General features: G+C 50.2%; 2 protein-coding genes across 4 annotated transcripts; one reads left to right on the top strand and one right to left on the bottom strand.

Moving 5' to 3' along the window:
* Positions 1 to 6: 6 nt before the first annotated feature.
* RRP36 (ribosomal RNA processing 36) lies at positions 7 to 7,828 on the top strand. 3 transcript variants are annotated; one of them, XM_035897084.1, is made up of 7 exons: positions 7 to 1,155; positions 1,267 to 3,777; positions 5,851 to 5,917; positions 6,784 to 6,888; positions 7,011 to 7,085; positions 7,194 to 7,311; positions 7,541 to 7,828. In XM_035897084.1, the coding sequence occupies exons 2-7, from the start codon at positions 3,650 to 3,652 to the stop codon at positions 7,678 to 7,680; spliced, it is 633 nt and encodes a 210-aa protein (XP_035752977.1). In that variant the 5' UTR covers positions 7 to 1,155; positions 1,267 to 3,649; the 3' UTR covers positions 7,681 to 7,828. The 3 variants fall into 3 exon arrangements, with proteins under 3 accessions (XP_035752977.1, XP_009639910.1, XP_035752978.1); XM_009641615.2 differs by having other exon boundaries at positions 7 to 3,777; XM_035897085.1 differs by lacking the exons at positions 7 to 1,155; positions 1,267 to 3,777 and adding an exon at positions 3,784 to 3,898.
* Positions 7,829 to 10,859: 3,031 nt separating this feature from the next.
* Positions 10,860 to 13,061, bottom strand: LOC104128766 (transmembrane protein 121). The gene is given in 3 exon segments (XM_009641613.2): positions 10,860 to 11,766; positions 12,992 to 13,026; positions 13,029 to 13,061. Coding segments are annotated over 3 exon segments (975 nt in total).
* Positions 13,062 to 13,134: the final 73 nt, after the last annotated feature.

Raw genomic sequence — 13,134 nt, 5'->3', positions numbered from 1 at the left:
GGGGGGGGCGGCGGCCCCCAGCCGGGGGAAGCGGCGTGCCCTCGTTCTGTCTTCCAGCTCCTTCGTTCTCCTTTCCTCCCCCCACCTGCTGTCCTGGGAGGATGAGTTCGGGATCAACAGCGGGGTCTCAGTTTGAGCTGAGGCCTCTGGAACAAAAGCTCGTGGGGGCATCTTCTTCTTCTCTGTCTGGGGAATAGCTCCTCTGTCTTCTCAAAGGCAGTTGTTCGGTGCAAATTTAGACGTGCAGTAGCTTGAAAGGCCCTCAACAGGACAGGCAGACTGGAGGAACCCGGTGGTGGTGGTGTATAGCTGCGGCAGCAGCGGCGGTGCTGAGGTTCGGGGTATTGGGGCGGTTGTTCTCACTCTTGCAGCAGTAGGCGCAATGTGGTTTCCCTGTCTTGAGATGATCAAGGTGAGAATGAAAATTGTACGAGAAGTGTGGCAAAGGCCCTCGAAGAGACTTGTGAGAGAACGGACATCAGTGTTAAATAATTGGTGTGGTGCGGTTTGTCACAGGCATGGGAAGTTACTGGTTGTCTTGTGAGCGGAGTCACCTTGCTGTGTTTGGGGGGGGCTGTGGAGGAGGCGAATCTCACTGAGAGGTAGGCTTTCAGGAAGCGGATTCCAGTGGTCAGTGGGGTCCCCCCCATCTATAACAGGCATTTTGTTTTCCTCTCTTAATGGTGAGCTTTAGCAAAGATCGGAGAGAAGACCGCTGACAGTCACAATGGAAACAGCGGTTCTGCTTTTACCGTCTGTCTGGGCCCTCTGTAATCTCATTTCTGGAACAGAAGAAGTTATATCAGAGTCCAGCACTAAGTTTGTCTCAGTGAGGAATGACTGGGTGGACACAAGCCATTTCTTAGGCCCTCTGTTACTGTATCCTGGGCACTCTTTGATGTGCTCAGCAGATTGTATAGTTCTCAACAGGTTCAGCTGAGAAAGGCATAAGGTGTCCATATGTCACAGGAGTCTGCAGGAGGAGAGGAAACTTGGGGAGGCTGTGCTGGTGAGCAGGAAATGCCTGTGTTATCAGCAGGTAACAGTAGCTTAGCAAGAGGTGGAAAGAAGAGGAAACAATCCACACAATAATGGAGGAAGGGAAAAAATGGCAGCAGGGAAGATGAAATGGGCTATAGAGACAGCACAGAAAAGGTAAATTGTATTCTAGGGGGTAAAAAGAATGAAAAAAATAATTGGGAAATTTAAAGTGTTGAGGGAGACTGTGAGAAACAAGGAAAGTAAGGTAATCCTGTCTTTTAATAGGTATTTTGGTGGAGAACCCATCAGCACAGATTTTGAGGATCATGAGCTCTCCTTGCGTGGAGGCTGTGGATGGGACCAGCCACTTTGGAGCAGGAAGCCAGCAACCTTTTCACACATGCAGCTGCCAAATCTGCTGTCCAGAAGTGAACACCTGCTGGGACCATTCACTTGTGCCTCAAAACAGGCTTATTTTTTATGCTGATGTCAAATGATGTTTTTATCTATGCGAGTGGCTAATTCAGTCTCCTACAAATAGATAGTAGGGTGTATTTCATGGACTGATACTACTGTGGGGAAAGTGCTTTCCACACTAGGTTTTGGGTTGTCAAGTCTGATCTGGTATCCTGTTACCAGTATTGAAATATTTTATCAGTGGAAGCTCTGCATGCTTTCGCTTTGTCTGATTTATACCAAATCTCTTTTCTAATCCTTTGCTAGATGTTGCATCTTTTTATATGGTGTCTTTGTCTATTTCACTGACATCTTGTCAGCCTTTGTTATTTAACAATACTGTTTTGGAATTGCAGCCCAATGGAGTATTGTAGTGCAAGTGATGGTGTCTTGTCAGTCTTTGTGAAATGTTAGAGTAGCTTCCACATCATTCTTCTTTACCTTTAATGCCTTCTTTTCCCCTTTGACTGTCCTTGCTCAGAGTCTTTCATTTGTCTGTCTGGTGATGCTTTGAGTACCCAGTGATACTCAAATATTGCCCTATATAGTGATTAGTTGCTCTATACCCCAGTAACTTGTATAACTAGCACAAATTTTTCTTATAGTGCAGAAGTCTAAAGGTGTCTGAATTTGAACGGTGTGGTGGCAAATTCTTTGGTCTAAGTCCTAGAATTTACTGGTTTTCTTCAGTCCGTGCGAAACCCAACAGCCTGATTACTTCAAGTTGCTGAGCTGCTTGGCACTCAGCTCTTACCTGAATGCAAGCACAGTTCTTTGGTCTGAAGGGGATTTCATGTTCTGGGCAAGCAGGTAATAAGTTATTGTACAAGGGTGACGTGGTGAAAAATGGAGAACCTGAGGGAGATCAGAAAGGGTGACAGTCATCCCTAAGAAGATCGGGGGCAAGGGTGTTTGCAGGAGTCCAAGCAAGAGAGGATATCAGACTGCAGTAAGAAAAGGGGGAAGGGTGTTTTGGGGAAACAGTGTAATGAAATAGTGCTGTATTCATATTTCCTTTGTCCCTTGTGTGGCAAACTAGTGTTCCCATAACCTTCCTCAGAGGACTAAAGAGTGTTGACAGATCAGAACTCCTGTGTGTTCAGAACAAGCAAAAAGAAAATGTTTCTTGAGGCAGCGCTTGGATGTGCTTATCACATCTTCTGGATGATGTGAGTAGATTCTGAAGCAGAAAGCCTTGGTTATTGCAAGGATGAGAGTGACTGGGATGATGAGTCCACGCTCTGAGCCAATGTGACTGACCTCATGTTGCTTCCTGAATATGGCAGCACATTTGGGCAGAGCATGGAGAAACTTTGTGTCATGGGGCAGTGTCCAACAGAAAATTCCAGAAGACTATCTTGTGCATTCATCAGCACTTTGGGTAGAATTGATTTTGTTGTTTCTTGTGTTGTTTGTGTTGGTTTTCTAGTCAGCGGTCAGAGGAGAGAAGGAATATTTTATAACACTGTGGGGACCTCACAGCAGGGCTAGAATATGAAACTGCTCTTTGGTGTTGTGGGGTTTTGTTCTTCCTGCAGTGAATCAGACTATAAGCTATTCCTATTGGTAAGTGAGACCGTGAAGACTGAATGTCTGGATTTTGGTTGTTTATAGGTCTCTTGGGTGCTGAGGAGGCTTTGCTATGGGAATTGCTTCGTTGCAGACTGAGCAGAGCTATGGTGAATGTGCAGTGCAGAGAGACTGTCTCTGAGTCTTAACAGACAGACTGAACTGGCCACGTGGTTTTCCTGCACCTTCTGGCTGGTCTAATGCCATGAGGGATGTGATGATACCCATTTAAAGGCAATGGGGCAAGAACAGCCTATTAAAGTGCCAGGACTGAGAGGCGACCCCTCGGAATTTGCAATGCAGCCAAAATATAGCCCAGTGCAGAGCTCATACTGCTCTTTGTACCAGGCAAAAACTTTGAACTGGTCTTGTGTGTTCTGTTGAGTGGAAAGAGAAGCAAAGACACATTGGAGAGAGGGGCAGACTATTCTAGTGCTAAAGACAGCAGCAATTAATGAGGCAGAAATCAAAGGCTGTAAGATGCAGTGGCTTCTTTCTGCAATGCAGTTGGATGGCACCACTGTACTCATGTCACTGTCTCAGACTCTGAGACATTCTTCTTGGTGGAGTTTGAGGGTGGGGAGTGCCTTGAGAAGCTGTTCAGTTCAGGTGTGTCCTGCACTCTATTCCAGATCAATCTCACATGTCTTTTGAGGAACGACTGCAGGCGCAGAGTGGTAAGAGAATGAAAACGTGCAAGCAGGTGACCGGCGGGAAGAAAACTGCAAAACCTACCAGAGCTATGGTGAAGCAACAACAAGGCAAAAAGGGGTAAAGAGGTTCTTTTGTGATCAGAAAAATGTGCATGTGCGCTCTCTGCACTCCAGAAGTTATGTTGGGAGCTCCTGACAGTATTGCCATTGCCTTCAAGCTGGTGTAGATATACTTTAAGGTGCTACACAGTAATGTCTTTTACTATAGTGTTTCATTTGGGAATAGTCTATTGCTGTTTCAGAGCTCTTAATATCCTATCCTGTTCAAATCCTCAGCAGCCACCTGCTACTTGCTAGTTAAATCGCCATTCACTCCCTCTGTATTAAGGCACTTTTAAGACATGGCATGCTATGTTTCTCTTTTAAGCTGTATGATAGTGCTTTACTTGTGTCCCCTGGGCCCTGAAATAGGTACCCTGTTGTTTTCTAAACCTCTTCCATTTTATCAGCATCTTCTGCCTGGCTCCCACTGGCTGGAGTTGCAGTGAGAGCCAGTTTTTCTGGAATTCCATTCATCCTTCTGCTATTGTTTCATCTGTGGTTTCTCTGTGTTGATTTTCCTTTTTTCCCTTCTACAGTACTTATCCTCACAGACTTTTCCTGTCCTCAGTGGTCTTTACATCTCCTATTTGCATACTCTGTAGGTGCTATTAATGTGGTGACTATAAAATGTATTCAACACAACAAGACCTATCAGGTCTTCTTACAGTCTACCACAGGCCCCTGCTGGTAACATCTGTTATACCATTACCCTTTATCTGTGGTAGTTAGATATGACTCTGAGGACTGAAACCAGCTAAGTGATTTGAACAGGTTTCCTCTGTTATACCGGTGTTCCCTAACCTATTTCTGAATCTCTGCTGAATACATGAATCTTCTGCTGTAAACAGTTGATTAGAATAATGTTTCTGCTTTACCTTTTACCCAAGAGTCTGGGGGATTTTCTGTAGTGCAAAGTTTTTACACAGTGTCTCTATTTCTGCCACATAATTTGCATAATTCTGTTTTTATTTAATTCCCCTAATCCTTTAAGTGATGCATCACTGTAAATCCCACATGCTGTTTCTCACATGTTTTTGTTATAGAAGTGAGCTGCTTAAAAAAAAAAAATAAAAAAATAAAAAAAATAAAAAGACTTCGGGGAAATCCCCTGGAACTGAGCTGACTTCAGCAATGCTGTATAAAGCTCGAGAGCTGACTCGAGAGCATTGTACAGGGGTGTAGCCACATCAGCGGACATGAAAATACACTAAACACTGCCCTAAGTGGGATTTGGAAAACTTATTATGCCTGTGGGGTTGTTTATGTTCCTGCCCAGGTGTTGTTGTGTTGCTGAATCTGGGTATAATGCCCCATTGTGGGTACTCTCAGTGGGTGGTTCACAGGTATTTTCATGTTTCTAATAACTTACCTGAAGTTCTGACAAATCGCAGGACACAGCATCCAAGTAATATGGGGAGAGAGAGTAATACCCTGTTCTCCCACCTTATACTGTCCCCTGTGTGCACCTAAAGCATCAAGCTCCAAAGGCCTGTGTTACAAGGAGAACCTTTTCACTTAATTGGTTGTCACCATAGTCCTCATGGTCCTGATTCACTGTGAAGTCTCTCTTGGGATATGTACCATAAGCTGTATGGCCCTTATTCCTGGGGGCTGACCTTTTCTTTACTTGTGTTATGATATGCTTTCTCGCTGAGCCTGGCCACAGTAGAATTGGCCTGTCTTTGTAACTACCAGGTCAGTGCAGAAATTCCCAACTTTCAGTGTAAGTATTAGTCCAGAGTGGATGAGTTGGTGGGCCAGAAAGAAAAGAGGGTTGTTGCATGATGAGTGAAAGCACGGATAGTAGGAATTGAGTACAATGCATTTACTGATGTGGGTGGGGCAAGTTTTGTGTAGGATTGTTTTAACCATGCATTTATAGATAATTTAGTTGTATTAGCTTTATCTGACTCTTGACCGAGTCACTTCTTTGCTCTCTGTAGGTATCATGGTGAAGATTGAGTGGAGAGTCTGCTGTTTTGGCACTATGCAGTAATGTTCTCCTGAGGGTCTGGCTAAGCTCCTGACACATTAGCCTGGGCCTCATTCTATCCTCTGCTCCTCTTAAGCACAATTTTCTCTTTTTCAGGCCATTGGAGATGTCTGCCAAAAAGCCTGTACCTTTTCTGCGACAAGTCGTCTCTGTTAAAAAGAAGGTGGGTGCTCCCACTCCCCAGTTCAGGACCTGACTCCTGTTAGCAATGCTAATAGGGCACAGACATGGTAATGGGGCTGCTGAAGATGACGTGGGCTGTTTCTGGAGTATAGGGCTTGGACCACCATCTGTGAATGCAGGTAGTGCTAGCCTGTCTCTGCAGAGAACAAGAGATTGGGGTGCAGGAGCGGCTGCTCTAGGTATAACCTGCTGCTCTGCATAACGCACAGCTTGAGGACTAACTCGAACATCTGAGACCCAAGTGCTTCTGGAAGATGTAATGGCTGCCACCAATGACAATTTGCACTGTCAGGCTATGGTCATTGTTCAGCACTGAACATTGGAAGTTCAAATGTCCATCTAGTTACTAATCTAAGTATAACTTTGACTTATCATTGCTAGATCGTATGTTAATTTCCACAGTTAGAGGTTTATTTTTCTCTTTTTTTTTTTTTTTTTATTACCTGACCCAGATAATCTGTGAAAATCTAGATAGGTTTGAATTCCCAAATCCATCGCCTTGACAACACACATTCAGCCAGCTCTCGGGCTGGGAGTTGCAGATGTCTGGAGGCAGCATTCATGCTGCTGTTCCTTGAATTGGCTACTCCTGGGTGGTAGACTTGCATATGGAAATGCCTCTTGCTTGGTAGACTGGATGCAGGTGTGATGACTTTGCAAAGGACAGCTACCTTGATTATTGGACTCGGTCTTTGCCAACTGCAGATGTTTTCAATGGTGGGTGCATAATATTTCTAGTAACAAAAAAAAAAAAAAGGCAAGGTCTGATCCACGGAAGGAGAGTAAACAGGCTATTAACAGGGTAATCCTGGCCACAGATCTTACCTTTGCCTTCCCTGCTTTCAGGTCCACAGAGACCCTCGATTTGATGACCTGTCTGGGGAATATAAGCCTGAAATATTTATGAAGACCTACAGCTTCCTGGACAGCATCAAGAAGCAGGAGAAGGAGGTGATGCTATGTGCCTGTCCTCGCCAGAAGATCCTTGCTTGGCAGGGGCAGCTTCCACAAAGGCCTTTCACCAGTGGAGGTGGCAGGCAGGCAGTCATGCAGCTTTCTGCTCTCTTCTTCAGATGATTCAGAAGCAGCTGAAAAAATGCCGGAACATGGAGCAGAAGGAGAAACTCCAGCAGCTCCTGAACCGCATGGTGAGTTCAGTGCAGCATCTCTCCTGTGAGGTGATGCACTAGGAGAGAGGATGTGCGACCTGAGGTCTGCCTAGACGCTTGCTGACACAGGCCATCCTTTCTGCACAGACACAGCAAGAACAGGCACAGAAAAAACAGCAGAAACTGAGGGAGAGGGAGCTGTCTTTGAAGAAACAACAGAGGGAATTGGCCAAGCAGGGGAAGAAACCCTTCTTCCTAAAGAAATGTAAGTACTTAGTGTGAACATCCTGCAGGAAGACCTAGAGGGAATACTACAGACAGGACTCCAAGCACTGGGAGTTGTCTGTAATATTCCATAGAGCTGTGGAGGGATCTAGCACTGGTACTCAAGGGACAAGCCAGGTCTGGAGCCAGGGAGGGAGAAATGAGAAGGGGCTGGTCTGTAGAGATGATTTTGGCTTCAGTTTAAAACCTTGCTCTCCTCTCCTCTATAGCTGAGAAGCAGAAATTGGAGCTGGCTGAGAAGTATGCAGAGCTGAAGAGGAGTGGAAAGCTGGAGAGCTTCCTGAACAAGAAGAGGAAGAGGAATGCCATCAAAGACAAGCGCCATCTGCCCTCACAAAAGAACTTGTGACTACTGGACAGACATGCTGTTGTCTGGCGCTGGAACTCACTCTGCCCTGGCCAGAACTGAAAGATGGCCATCCCTCTTCCTAGTATCTGCCTTTTACTGTACAGCGATGCTGAACTGAAGGCAATAATAGTGTGTTTTGTAGCTGAAATGTCCTCTTCACTTGTGGTTTACACTATGCCTGGCTGGTGACAAGTCTGTCATGCAGGTGCACATGGTGTTGACAGCTGTCTCTACCCTTGCCACCTGCTCATCTCTTCCTCTAGCTAGGAGAGCACGAGCCCTACCCTGTGTTGCTGGCTCTACTCCAGGTTTTATCAGACGCTAGCAGAGGTAGGAAAGGACCTCAGGTGGGAGGGCTCTGGTACAAGGCCTGCTCAGAGCAGGGCTAGCACTGGCTTCAGACCAGTGTGCCAAGGGTTTCTTCAGTTGTGTCTGGGAACATCTGAGGACAGATGCCACCACCTCTCTTGGCCTCTGCTCCACTGCTTCAGGATCTCAAGATGAAACTTCCCCCCATTTACCCGCTTTCCTCCCCTGCCCCCCCCCGCCCCGGAGACCTTCCTGGTTTTAGTCCATAATTATTGTCTTGTTTTCAGTGAAGTGCCTGGCTCTGTCTTCTCAGTAGTCTTGTCATCAGTCGGGGGAGTGGGTGGGAAAGGGGTGCTGTTAGGTCTCCCTAAAGCTGTCTCTTCCTCAGGGTGAATACACCCTGTTCCCTCAGCCTTTCCTTGCTGTACTCTAGCCTCTGACAACTTTCACATCCTCAACTGGAGTCGGCCCAGAGGACCAACATCTATCTTCTGGGGGCCCAGCCTGGGTGCAGTATCTGGACGTAGTCTCACAAGTGCTGAGTAAAGGGGAGAGGATCATGCCCCTGTGTGGGCTGCACCCTGGTGATGCAGCCCCTGGTGTGGATGGCCTTCCTCACAGCCAGGGCATGCTGCTGACCCTATTGGGGTACTGCTGCCCAGGATCTCCAGCAGGGCTGCCCGTCTTCCTGGCTTCTCAAGGTGGTCTCTACAGGGCTGTATGAAATAGAATACCTCAGATTTCCTTTATTCCCTGTTACCGTTAAAAGTGTTTAAACTTATGGGAGTTAATGCCTCTCTCCAGTGTTGTGTTTGACCACCAGCTCTCGTTTCTTCTCACTCCTGATGGCCCCTGTCTCCTGTGGCTGTGCTCACAAGGAGGTGATGTGGATGTAACCTAGACAATCTGACAGGCCAGAGCGTGCTGGGAGAGTGCCCCAGCTCTGCAGGGCAGAGAGCTCCCTGGGCACAGCTGTGCTGTGGGCAGCTCATGTGTGGGGCCTGGGGAAAGGCCTTGCAAAGAGCAAGAAATGGAATGATGAGCAACTCCACCACACCCACCTGAGGGTGTTGCTGAAGAGTCTGCCTCCACTGCTGTTCCTGTGGGTGATGTGAGTTCTGCTCTGGTGACAGGTTTTGGTGTAACTGGGGGAAGGCAGTAGAAATGGCATGTGCCAGCTTGGCTAGAGACCACATGGAAATCCTCAGCTGCTGTCAACCTGCATGTGGCTTATTGCTTTGCACTGTGTCTGGTTGCTTCCTCCTCTTCTTGCCTCGTGATGGGGGATGCAGAGCCTGCTGCATCCTTGTGCCTTCAGCAGAGAGTTACCTTGGGAGCGGTGTGGCAACACCAAAGCTCAAAGCTATCCTGATTTATGCTCTCAATTTTTAATCCAAAGCTGAACAAACCTCCACCTGTACTTTAATGCAGGAAGGGAAGAAGACTGGGGCCTGGACAGGCAGGAGGTGGCTCAGCCCTGAGTCACTGCTGCCTGGGCCTTCCTGAGGGGCCATGTGTCCCCATCCCCAGCTGCTGGTAAGGCCCTGCCCAGTAGGGAGCATGCCTGATGTACCCAAAAAGTGGTGCGCTGAGGCCTGCGTGCCTGCCTGCAAGGAGGACATCCTGGCTGGGATGTCACCTACTTCTGTTCAGCACATTAGCTGTGAGGAGCAAGTTTACTGGCCTGTCTCTCCCTGCCAGCTCCTGGGTGCAGTACCTTGCAGTAGGGGAAGCCTTGGGGCATTGCCCAGCTCAGCCACTGTTGTGGTGGTACTGGGCATTGGGGCAGGCAGCAGTATGGCAACACCAGCTCCAACAGGAGGAGATGCTTCCACTATCTCCAGAGAGCTTTCTACTGCCAGGGGAGCTGCTCTTCCCAGTGGCTTAAGGAGTCAGTTGGGTTATGTTCCTTTTGTTTCTAATGCTGTCCAGCCGTGTGTCCTTCCAGGTGGAGTGTGGGCACTTGGTATGGGTGTGCCTGGGGAGAGCAGCCATTGGGCATGGCTGGCACCAGTTGATGTAGGTGCAGCTGTTTGCACAGGCAGTGGTGGCTGACAAAGCTTCCACACATACCCCCTTCCCCCAGTGACACCTTCAGAGCCCACCAGACCTGCTGGCCAGGAGAAATGGCTTCAGACCCAGGTGCCTGGGATGCTCTCCCCAGGCCTGAGTGAGCCCCCCACCCCAGACATGCTCTGCAGCTGGGCATCCAGGCACGCAAGGGACAGGCACCCACAGGAGCTGGGGGGACCTGCCTGCTGGCAGGGACACAAACAGGAAGAGACTGCAGGGCTCAGGTCTTTTATTGCAAAGAGGGAGATACGAAAAAGGACAGTCACCCCCTCTGGGCCCCCCAGGTCTGCAGCTGGCTGAGAGGGGCGACAGGCTGGGCCTTGCTCCCCAGCACAGGAACCCTGGCTCACACAGAGGGGAGCAGTCTGCTGCCAAACACCGAGCTGAAGCCAGGGCCAACCGCAACAGCGGAGCAGGTAGCCCACAGTGTCCCTGTGCAGCCCCCTGGCCTGAGCCCTGGCTGGCCAGAGGGCAGTGCTGCATGGGGAGCACTGATGGGAGCCTGTCACAGGGTAGGGCTACCGGGACCCAGCCAGGCAGGACACATGGTAGGTGAACCTGGCTTGCTCCTCTGCTGCCCATCTCGGTGGGGTGCTGAGGTCCCAAACTGCTCTGCGGCCTTATGGAGGCTGCTACAGGGGGACCCTGCCATGCGACCCTTGGGGATCGGAGCAGCTTCGCCCAGGGAGAGAGCAGGGTCATCGCCCTCTGTCCAGGCGGGGAGCTCAGTGGCCTGCCTCGGGTTTGCAGGTACGGCCAGGTGTGGCAGTGCCCAGGCTATGGCTCCTGCTGGCTTGTCACGTATTGTCCTGAGCCAGCTCCTCAGGGCAGGCAGGCTGGTCCCGGGACTTGTGCAGCCCTGGGGAGGGCTGGGCCTGGGCACTGTGCTGCCGGTGTCGCTGGTACTGCACAAACATACAGACCTTCAGCCCAATGGCCAGCATGTTCTTGCCCATGAAGATGCTGGAGACCCGGGCATCCCTGAAGAAGACCATGTTGCTGCCTCGGATGAAGATGGTGGTGATGTTGACAGTGAGCATGCTCAGCATGGGGTACAGCATCATCCGGTGCGGCATGATGCCGATTCCTTGCATGCTGATCTCACAGAGGGACACGCATGGGAGGACCAGGAGCAAGATGTAGCAGTAGAAGAACATGATGCCCTCAGCCCAGAGTGGCAGCCCCTTCTTCTGGGGCTCCCACAGGTTGGCCTGGATGTCCAGCACGTCCAGCATGTCCACAATGACCCAGAAAAGGCGGTTGCGGAGATCTTCTTTCTTCTTGAATGTCCTGACATACTCCATGTGCTCTGTGGCCACCAACAGCACGTAGAGGGCTGGGATGCAGATGGAGAGCAGCAAGGTCAGCGCTTTGCGGGCTATGAGATCCAGGCTTTTCCGGTCAGCTTTATAGTTCTGGTATACAAAGTAGACTTTGATCTCCAGAACAAAGACATACAGGAACCAGAGGATCATGGCGTAGCCCCGCTTAGCTGTCTTTACCTCTGCCCCAACCCAGATGGCCACATAGCGGAGCACCAGCAGGAAGCACATGTCACCCACTGCCACCATGACACAGATGCCCAGCTTCCTGGAGCCCTGGCTCTGCTCCACCAGGTAGGCATCCATGAGGACAAGGCTGGTCATGATGAGCACAGTGGAGAGGCACACGTGGGGCTTGCTGACAGGTGGTGGGGGAACCATCCTGCATGGAGGAACAGGCAGGGCCATCAGGGAGTTGCTGGGATTTCCCCATCCCCACCCTTGGGCCCCCTTCTGGCTCCCCCTCTTCCCAACAACCCTGGATGGCTGAAAGAAGGGCTGGGGGGGGGGGGCGGGGGGCTGGTCATAGACTCTTCTCCGATCTTATGTGCCTGGTTTGTACAAAACCTGCAGACTCCTAGCTGAAGTGCTCCTGAGACTTCTGGCCAGGCCATCCTAGTGGCACACACTGGCTTAAACCCAGCTCCTAGACTGCACAGGGGGATGTGGTGGGGCAGGCTGGACAGCCTTCAAGCACTTGGGATGCTCCTGCCTCTTCAGAAGTGCAATCATGCTGGTTAGTCTCTGCCACTGTGAAGGATACATGCCTTATTTTCCATGGGATTTCCCAGCCAATGGCACTGGTTATAGTCATCCCCCACAAGGCATATAAGACCATATCTATGTTTTTAATCCAAGCAGGTCCTTAACTACTATGAGACAGGACCACTCTTTTTTTAGTCTCCTTTATTTTCATGCACAGCATGAGGCAAAGGATTATTTTTAGCCTGGCTGTCCTGTGGGGTGGGAGGGAAGAAATCATCCCAACATCTTCAGTTTCCTTCAGCCTCATGGTCCTCAATAGCTCTGCCTACAGCTGTTTGCTCATGCCTACCCTGCCCCAGCACGACAAACTGAAAGTAAGATAAAGCAGCACCAGCCCACAGCTCCAGGACACAGGGAGCTCTGCATCAGGCTCTCAATTTCAGCTGGATGCTCAGCCTTCCCAGGCCGGGGCAGAGCAAAACACGGTCCCCAAAGGCACTCTGTCTGCCTTGGACAGCACCGGGGCTGTCAGGCTCCCTCCCCCTGGTCAAGCACAGCTACAGGCAGCTGCTGCCGGAGACGGAGGGAGGATGGAGCCAGAGCCTTCCTGGGCACAGCTTGGCAGCTGCTCTGGAGGGGAGCCAGTCCCCCAGCTGAAACGAGGATGAAGCTGGCCTGCTGGCTGTGTGGCACAGCACTGCGCGATGGCTGCCTGAGCAGAGCCCGCTCAGCCACACCTGGGCCATGCAGGGGCCCCAGGACACCACTCTGGTCACGTGGTGGGCAGCGTGCGGGTGGCACTTGACCATGGAGCAAGCGCTTGGGAACAGGATGGAGTCCGCACTGCTAATGGTCAGCCCTGCACACCAATGCTCCTTACACTGGCCCTGGGCACAAGCTACCTGAACTCCTGCTTTTTGGCCGAGGGAGCAGGCGTCCTGCACAGTTGTGCATCCCTGGGCCCAGAAGCATCCTGGCATGTTGAGGGAGGCAGTGAAGCCTAAGTCTGCCAGATGCTAAGGAGGTGAGACCAGAGGCTGGCGGG

Source organism: Egretta garzetta, unplaced genomic scaffold (assembly GCF_000687185.1).
Source record: "Egretta garzetta isolate BGI_Z169 unplaced genomic scaffold, ASM68718v1 scaffold17, whole genome shotgun sequence".
NCBI classification, from domain to species: Eukaryota; Metazoa; Chordata; class Aves; order Pelecaniformes; family Ardeidae; genus Egretta; species Egretta garzetta.
Note: the sequence above shows the minus strand (reverse complement) of the source record. Positions and strands in the feature narration are given on the sequence as shown.

What these genes read in the sequence shown, in the direction of transcription:
- RRP36 (XM_035897084.1), top strand. Translation starts at nt 3,650, where the DNA reads ATGTCTTTTGAGGAACGACTGCAGGCGCAGAGTGGTAAGAGAATGAAA. An exon ending in TCGTCTCTGTTAAAAAGAAG is followed by an intron (nt 5,918 to 6,783) that starts GTGGGTGCTCCC and finishes CCCTGCTTTCAG; the next exon opens with GTCCACAGAGACCCTCGATT. An exon ending in ACCCTTCTTCCTAAAGAAAT is followed by an intron (nt 7,312 to 7,540) that starts GTAAGTACTTAG and finishes TCTCCTCTATAG; the next exon opens with CTGAGAAGCAGAAATTGGAG.